General features: G+C 45.6%; 1 protein-coding gene across 1 annotated transcript; it reads right to left on the reverse strand.

Annotated features, from left to right (window-relative positions):
* Positions 1–449: 449 nt before the first annotated feature.
* On the reverse strand, positions 450–7,510 carry TIMM22 (translocase of inner mitochondrial membrane 22). Its single transcript, XM_025476220.3, has 4 exons — positions 6,903–7,510; positions 4,444–4,640; positions 2,698–2,770; positions 450–1,126 (listed from the first exon to the last, which is right to left on the reverse strand). The coding sequence occupies exons 1-4, from the start codon at positions 7,135–7,137 to the stop codon at positions 1,050–1,052; spliced, it is 582 nt and encodes a 193-aa protein (XP_025332005.3). The 5' UTR covers positions 7,138–7,510; the 3' UTR covers positions 450–1,049.
* Between the last annotated feature and the right edge of the window lie 1,384 nt (positions 7,511–8,894).

Genomic DNA, 8,894 nt, shown 5'->3' on the forward strand with positions numbered 1-8,894 from the left:
AGAACAAGGGTAGTGGTGAACAGCCCCTCAACACTGATCTTCCCCAGCAGCTGCTGATTTGAGTCATCAGGAGGACCTTAGCAGGAGTCTTCATACGTCGTGTCCTTGAGCTGGGTCTAGTCCAGTGGTCAGACCATAAAACCAATGTGGCTCAGACCATAGGCATTCCCATCGGCCAGCACACAGGAAGGTTTTTAGAAGAGGCCAAGGATTATGCATGGAATGTCCATGTATCTTAGGACATGGCTAGGCTAGGCTTCTTGGACAGTAGGCCCCGGCTGAGGTAACAATCTCCATTAACACTATTCTACAAACCCTGAGAATCGAACATTCTATTCTCAAGAGCTTTCTCACTCTCCCTCTGGATGTCCAATCTCTGGGCCACCTGGCACCATTTTTGGGAATCATGGAATATGAAAATAAAAATAAACCAACCTGTTATTTATTCATTGATTTTATAGTATGAACGGCCTTTATTGTTCGTAATGGGAAGTGAAAGGGAGGAGGGGACATGACGACTCTGGCTCCAAAGGCAGCTCCGAAGACTCTGTCGCTGTTCCCTCCTGCCAAAAACTTAACCAACCTTTTAAATTGTAATATAATATTTTTTAACAAAGAACACTAAACGAAATAACAATGGGTCAGAAGGTATAAATGTACTCTGCCCTGCCACGTGAGATGACCGACTACAGGGACATCCAAAGTAGACAAGCTTCCTGGATCTGTGTCCAGTCACCTCTGGTCCCACCGCACCGAATGGCCAGAATGCCAGCTGTGGTCGGGGCTGAACCTTTGGGGAGCTGAGTTCCTACAAGTCAATACATTCCTGATCTGCCTGAGAAGGGCTGGTATGGCACATTCCACACCCCCAAAGTGTGGCTGGAATCCAGGAGCCGAGAACGTGGCTCCTCAAGGTGGCAGTCAGGTGGCTCCCTCGTGACGCTAACCACATGAGGGAAAGCAAAGGTGTGTGGTCTCTGAAGCAACTGCCCTCCACAGGGCAGCTCTGATCCTGGGGTGGCAGTGTCCTTCCCTGGAGGCAGTAACTCTCACCGTAGGTAATAATCAATTGCAGCAGAGAAAGCAGCAAAACCTCCACAACCAATGACCCCGGCCTTTAAGCCAGCTGTAAAGCAAAGAGAAGTGACATTACTTGTGGTGACAGACACCGAGTCAGACTACATTCAGAAGTGTGCCTCGCCGTAGATGCAGAGACACTGGTGTCAATATTCTCCTTCAACCAACCCATCAGATCTGTCAGACTTCTACGAAGCAGTGTCCACAATCTACTCCTGTGTGCTTTATCTAGCTGTACATCCAGCTTTTCTCATTCCAAAAAATTACGATTTCGATTTCCAGTTTCATGAAATAGCTCCTCGCAGGCAGGAAACTGGTTAAGAGAACCAGCCCTTGGAACCAAGTGAAAGCATATGGCCTGTTCCCCGGATTTGTTTATGAAATAAATTCCTGGGAAGGTGACCAAAGCAATCCTAGAGGGAGCTGAGCTTCTCAAAGTCCCTGACAAAGCTGAGCGATGGAAAGATCAAAGGAAAAGTTACTCTATAAATCACAAATGGCTGTCAGAGGAGCAGAAGCAGCTTTTAATGATAGCAAATCATCCTGCTTTTCAGAAAAGGAGAAAACAGGCTTTTTGTTTTGGGCAAATCAGGGCACAGCAGATAGAGAGTGGCCCAGCAATGGACACTGGGAGGAGAGTTGGGTCATTGACACCCCACACCACCCCCTTGATGGGCACACCAACAGGGAGAAGTGCAGAGAACAGTTTTCTTTGTTGTTACAATTGATAACCTGACATTTCTAGAATACCTCTATCTGGCTTTCAATGGGTAGAAATCTAAGAATCCTCAACTGCAAAAACAACTACCGTGTAACTTATACATAATATTAAAACTGACAGTTGTACAGTATTAAAATGTCTTAACTGCTTGAGACAAAGTCCAGCAGGGACTTTGGATAAATGGGCTCTCCGGAGCTGAATGAGACTTAGCTGTACGTCTGTACTATCCTGCAAATCAACACAGTTCAGGAATTACCTACTGGGAGAAGTTCTCATGTGTTCAATGTGAGGGCAGTTTTGTTTTTTAGATTTTACTTATTTGTTCATGAGACACAGAGAGAGAGGCAGAGGGAGAAGCAGACTCCCTGCGGGGAGCTGGAGGTAGAACTCGATCCCAGGACTCTAGAATCACACTCTGAGCCATCCAAGCATCCCATCTTTTTTCTAAAATGTAGATCTTTCTGTGGTTCTTACCATGGGTGATTTTGTCCCCTAGGGGAATTTGGCAATGTCTAAAAGATACTTTCAATAGTCACTGCTAACTGATACTTCTAGCTTCTAGTGGGTAGAGGCAAGGGATACTGCTAAACATCCTACAATGCATGAATAGCCCCACTCTCCTCCCAGAAAAGATATATCTGGTCCAAAATGCCAGTGGTGCCAAAGATGAAAACCCCTGATTTAGATATTAGAAGTTCCCAAAATTAAAAAAAAAAAAAGAGAAGTTCCCAAAATTAAGTTAATGCAAAAGTAAATGTGTGTTACTTATCAGAAGGGAAGAGTATCAAGTATCCACATATGCCTTGGGCTGTCCCTGGAACACTCACATGTTTGAAAATGTCAACTATAGCACGTTGTCCAAGGCCACAAAGAAAACCATGCAAGAGTTGTTTACTAACCTCTGAAACCAATGGCTCCTCCAGTGATGCAGCCACTAATGACACTGTTCTTCCAATCTGATTTTCCCCGGTACTGTGGGTGGAAAAGTGCAGTTTAGAGCCAAAGAAACAAGCCAGACAAGATGATTAAGGGAAAAAAAAACACAGTTTCTAGCTGGCTAATTTAGTCCCTCCCCCAAAGGAAACCTAATCCTTTTCACTTTCAAAAGTATAGTTCCTAAAATTTGAATGTGTTCATGGATACTTCCTGCAGGTGGTACCAGAGTGCTGAAACCAAGTGTACCATTTGAGAAGCAATCAAAATCTCTTCTCTGGTTCCCCAATAAGTCTCATGATTAAAATGATTAAGCAACTTCTAACAGACACATGAAAACATGCTCAATATCACTCATCACCAGGGAAATGCAAATCAAAACTAAATGAGCTAACGCCTCACATCTCTCAGAATGGCTAAAATCAACACAATAAACAACAGGTGTTGGGTGAGGATATGGAGAAAGGGGAACCCCTTTCCACTGCTGGTGAGAATGCAAACTGATGCAGCCACTCTGGAAATCAGTATGAAGGTTCCTCAGAAAGTTAAAAATAGAACTCTTGGGGTGCCTGGCTGGCTCAGTCAGTGGAGCATGTGTCTCTTGAGCTCAGGGTTAGGAGTTCGAGCCCCACGTTGGGTATAGAGAGTAGTTAAAAATAAAATCTTAAAAGAAAAAAAAGCTCTACTGTACAATCCAGCAGACTGCTAGGTATTTACCCAAAGAATACAAATACTACTTCAAAGGGAAACATGCATCCCGATATTTATAGCAGCATTATCTACAATAGCCAAATTATGAAAACAGGACAAGTGTCCATCTATTGACAAATGGGTAAAGATGTGATGTTTACACACACACACACACACACACACACACACTTGAATATTACTCAGCTATAAAAAGAATTTTGCCATTTGCAATGTCATGGATGGAGCTAGGGAGTATTATGCTAAGCAAAATAAGTCAGAGAAAAACAAATACCATATGATTTCACTCATGTGGAATTTAAGAAACAAAAACAAATAGGCAAAGGGAAAAAAAGAGAGAAAAGGGCAAGCCAAGAAACAAACTCAACTACAGAGAACAAACCGATGGTGACCAGAAGGGGAGGGGGTGGGGGATGGGTGAAATAGGTGATAGGGATTAAGGAGCGCACTTGTGATGAGCACCAGGTGTTGTATGGAAGTGTGGAATCAGACACCTGGATGGCTCAGCAGTTGGGCGTCTGCCTTTGGCTCAGGATGTGATCCCGCAGTCCCGGGATATCGGGATCAAGTTCCACATCGGGCTCCCTGCATGGAGCTTGCTTCTCCCTCTGCCTCTGTGTGTCTCTCATGAATAAATAAATAAAACCTTTAAAAAAAAAAGGAAGTGAAAAAAAATAAAAATAAAAAAATAAAAAAAATTTTAAAAAGGAAGTGTGGAAATCACTATATTGTATGCCTGAAACTAATATTACACTGTATGTTAACTAGAATTTTACAAAATTTAAAAAATAAATCATTAACCAAATTCTAGCCTACAAAGAAACGTAAAAAACAATGCAAGCCCAAGTAAATGCAATAAATGCACAAAAAGTTTACATTCAGAACTATTCAATGAAAATTCAATCTAGCAAGTATCAGACATTTCTGCTCTGCTTTCTAATTAATAGCGCTCTTTAGAAGTCATAAGATGGTACAAGTCTTTCTCAGAAGGCAGAGACACTTACAGATTCTACCAAACACTCGGTGCAAGAAAACATGGCGCCCACAATGGCAAAATTTTTGGCGTAAGACATTCCTCTCTGTCCCATGTCTTTCAGAACTTCTTTTGCTGTCGGTGTACGGTAAGGATCCTTAGGGTCAAAGCCCACATTGGTATCAATGCCAGCAGTGAACACTCCAAAGGCACCTCCCAAGACAAATCCTAAAAAGACACACAGATGAAGACTTCTTTGGCATGTTTTCTGGGTTACTGTAATGAGGTCATACTCGAATTGCACATTTGGCTGGCTACCAGCAAAGAGGACACCCCCTACCTACCGCCCCTACTCCATCTTACCAAACTCTCCAGTTATCTGGTTGCACATCACACAAGCCGTAAACTATCTTGTTGACATCTTCTTCTCAGTCTTTGATTTCTTCCTCTTTTCATTTTCTAACATTCCTGAAGATTCGATCTTTAACCTTCTGTTCTGTCTGTACTCATACATTCAACTCTCAACTTTGCAAATCACTCCCTTGACAATGGTGACATTCATAACTATCATTTAGTGAGTACCATGCTCCAATCACTCTGATGCTTTATAGTCACAGCTCCTTTTATTCTTCACAATAGTCTCGTGAGGTAGATACTATTACCCTTTCCATTCTACAGCTGAATCGGCTGAGGCTCAGGGAGGTTAAGTAACTTTCCTAAGGTCACAAAGCTACCAAATAGCAACCATACACTGCTGTCCCCATCTTTCTGAGCCTGCTAGACACTTCTATATAGATGTCCTCTCATCACCCCAAGGTCAAAATATGTTTAATGAAGTCATGGGCACCTTCCCTCCAGACTTTCTTCCTTCTTTCCAGGCACTCCAACTCCAAAGCTGAAGGGCATTTCTGACCGGTTCTTTGCTTTCCCCTACAACCCTATGTTCACAGTTATCATCCTAGTCTAAGGCCTGTATCACTCCCACTCTAGAGCATTACAAAGACTTATTCATCATTTTAACAAATATGTAAGTGATGTAGTAGGGTCGGACATAATGATGAACAAACACCAAGGCCAGGCTGCACTGCACCTCAGTTTTGCAAATTCCCTATGCCGTCTTCCCACCCACACTTTCTTTCTTCACCACACTCTATGCTGGGTCATCATGTGCATCAATTACTGCTCTAATGCCTAAAGACAAAAAAGCCCAAAGCCCCAACTCCACCTCCAACTTGAAAGGGCATTTCTCCTCCTCTTTACCCCCATTCTCTCAATCCTTCAAGATACAGCTGCAGTCTCACCTCTTGTAGCCTTCCCCAAACCATAAAAATACTGCTCTCTTTCTACTACATACCTGCACTCCCACTGTATTTGTTTCTTGTCTTTCATTCTCATGAGATTTCAACTCATCTGCAAATGTGGCCAACCTCTTTACAGGAGGGACACCATACACTCTCAAATCCTTTTTCAAAAGGTCTAAAAAAAAAAAAAAGTGTGTGTGGGGGGGGAGTCTTTCCCCCTTGTTTCCCACCATCTAATCACACTGTCCACACTGGCCTTTGTTTTCTTTTTCTTTTTAAGATTTTATTTATTTATTTGAGAGCGAGCTAGGGAGAGAGCACTAGCTGGGGGAGGGGCCGAGGGAGAGGGAGAGGGAGAGAGCAGACTCCCCGCTGAGCAGGGAGCCCCAAGGCGGGGTGGATCCCAGGTCCCTGGAGTCATGACCCGACCTGATGGCAGATGCTTAACCTGCTGAACCACAGAGGTACCCCTGTCCTTTGTTTTTCAAACAGGAAGCCAGCTCCTACCGGACCTTGGCAGTTGCTGCTCCCCCATGTTCCACTTTCCTGCCTGGCTCCTTCCCAACATTCTTGTTTCTATATATATATATATATATATATATATATATATATATATATATATATATATATTAAAATGTGAGCTTCATGAGAACCTGGCTCTGGTCTCTAACCCTGTCCCTCCACCCCTGAGCACGTGACGGTTACTTTTAACAACTCGTTGAAAGAATGCTTATTTAGGGACGCCTGGGTGGCTTAGCAGTTGAGCGTCTGCCTTTAGCTCAGGGCATGATCCCAGAGTTCCGGGATCGAGTCCCACATCGGGCTCCCTGCATGGAGCCTGCTTCTCCCTCTGCCTCTTTCTCTGTGTCTCTCATGAATAAATAAATAAAATCTTAAAAAAAAAAATAAAGAATGCTTATTTAAAAGCGAACCAACGAATGAAGGCAGGCATTTTATAACCTTTAGGCCCCAACCCATATGGTACCGATTCTCTGACCCAATTTCCAGGGGCGAAAAAGAACCTCAGGGCCTAGAGAGGGGTCACCCGAGCTCACGGATCCAGGCAGGGGTGCAGTCAGGAGCGAGGTCCACAGGCTCCTCGCCTCCCAGGCGCGTGGTCTTCTTGGCAGAGGACCCCGCTGCCGTGCAAGCCCTCAGCCTCCCACCGGGCCCCCTAGTCTTGCCTCACCTCCCACGCAGGCCAGCGCCGCCTTGAAGGCGCAGCTTTCCATCGCCTTCTCGATCATCTTCTGTTCCTCACTCTTGATCGGGCTCGGGATCCCGCCCAGACTACTGGGCTCCAGCAGCCGGGGCTGACGCTTGTCGCCCACCAGGTACTGCAGAAGAAGGCTGTACTGCAGCGGGGCTTCGGCGGAACCCGCTGCCTCCGGCGCGGAGGCCCCCGCACTGGGGGTAGTCGCCATGACCGCAGATGCTCGAGAAACCCTGGCGTTCTTCTTCCCACAGCAGATTCCGCAAGCTTCACGTTAGGGCGCGCCTAGCCCCCGTGACGCAACGGCAGATTCGCCACAACGAGCAAGTGCAAGAAACGACGCCAGCGAAGTCCGTTCGTGCCTCCGGCGAAAGAGATACCATGTTCCCCAAAAGCCCCTTGTCAATACCGAGTCAGGCTTGTGCAGCATCCAAACGGCCCTAATGAACAAGATTCAGAGTCACCAGAAAGCGCCCTCTTCGTCAGGGCGGCAGCGCGGGGGGGTACCGCGATCTGTATAGCCCAGGCATCTCCCAGGAGGCTCTGCGCGGGCGCGCGCCTCGGGGCCTCGTCTGGAGCTCCCGACTGCGGGGAGGGGGCGGAGGAGCGCCCCCGCGAGGCTGCAGCGCGCCGGAGCCTCGCCAGGGGGCGCACGCACCGCGCCGCTGCCCTTCCAGCCTACTCCTTCCTCGCAGGGGTGGTGAGAGGTAAATGGTGGAAAGTGCTTTGTGAATAAACGTAAAAGCCTGGTATAAGTGTATGCAATATATGTTTTATTTGACAATTAAACCCTTGCGGAGAGAGAAGGGGCCCAACAAATGAGTGAACTAATGAGCGAAGCTAGCTGAGTGTAAGAAAAGGAGGTGAAGAGGGCAAGGCCGGGGCCCCTACCCACGCTCCAGCCAGTTATTGTTGTCGGTGGAATTGGTGATGTGGGACTAGCATTGCCCTGGAAAGCCAGGTTTAGATTATGTGAAACCAATTAAAGTGCTCACCAGCTTGCAGACTCAGAACCTGAAGGTAAACTGTAAGGTAGTACTATGCATGAATCCAGAAAAACTTTTGCACTAGTTTTTATGTTACTAAAATAGATTCCACACTATTGCATTGGTCCAGACTAGCAATGTATTTGAGTGTTTTAGCTAAGAGAAACCTTAATGGAAACAGGTGGTGAGCATAGCCAGTTGAGGTGGGCAGAGATATTTCTTTGGTACCCGAAGTTCTCAGTGCATCCCAGCACAGCATATGCTTTGATGTGGAAAACAAAGGCAGAAGAAAAATTGCTAAATTTTCTTACTCCCTACAGCCCAGTGACAAGACCTTGAAACAGGCAGAGTGACATTCCTCTAGGGACTCAATGCCTCCATGTTGATACTTTGTTAAGGGCAGAAGGGAATCTTAGGATCCTGTAAGTCTACTTTAACATATAGAAATTCCTTTAGAAATTTTCTTTATCTCTAACCCCCCAAGATACATGTTGGAGATCATCCCCCAAGCATATGACCTAACAATATTCATCTGAAGGGGCCCATGACATTACTGTATCAGACAGTAGTAAATGGCCTTTTCCCAACAATAGCTACCCCATCAAGGTCCTGGAAACCCTGCTTCCAAAATTCCTTAGAGACTTAAGGTGTCTCTAAGCCCTCCCAACTTAAAGTATATGAACAGGCCACTCCTCATGACCCCAGAGCAGCTCTTTCTGCCCACAGGTCCTGTCCCCGTGCTTTCATAAAATCACCTTTTTGCACCAAAGACATTTCAAGAATTCTTTCTCGACCCTTGGCTTTGAACCCTAATGTCTTTTCCTACCTCATGCTTCACCCTGATTCTGTTCCCACCAAGCCATTGAGTGGGCTGGTCTGAGGGTCCCCAGGGATTTCCCAGTTGTTGAATCTCTTATTTTAAGATTTATTTATTTACTTGAGAGAGAGAGCGCGCGAGAATACAGAGGCAGAGAGAGAGGGA

This window comes from Canis lupus, chromosome 9 (genome assembly GCF_003254725.2).
Source record: "Canis lupus dingo isolate Sandy chromosome 9, ASM325472v2, whole genome shotgun sequence".
Taxonomy (NCBI): domain Eukaryota; kingdom Metazoa; phylum Chordata; class Mammalia; order Carnivora; family Canidae; genus Canis; species Canis lupus.

What these genes read in the sequence shown, in the direction of transcription:
- TIMM22 (XM_025476220.3), bottom strand. Translation starts at nt 7,137, where the DNA reads ATGGCGACTACCCCCAGTGCGGGGGCCTCCGCGCCGGAGGCAGCGGGT. An exon ending in CCGAGTGTTTGGTAGAATCT is followed by an intron (nt 2,771 to 4,443) that starts GTAAGTGTCTCT and finishes TTCCACCCACAG; the next exon opens with TACCGGGGAAAATCAGATTG. An exon ending in AGGAGCCATTGGTTTCAGAG is followed by an intron (nt 1,127 to 2,697) that starts GTTAGTAAACAA and finishes TTTGCTTTACAG; the next exon opens with CTGGCTTAAAGGCCGGGGTC.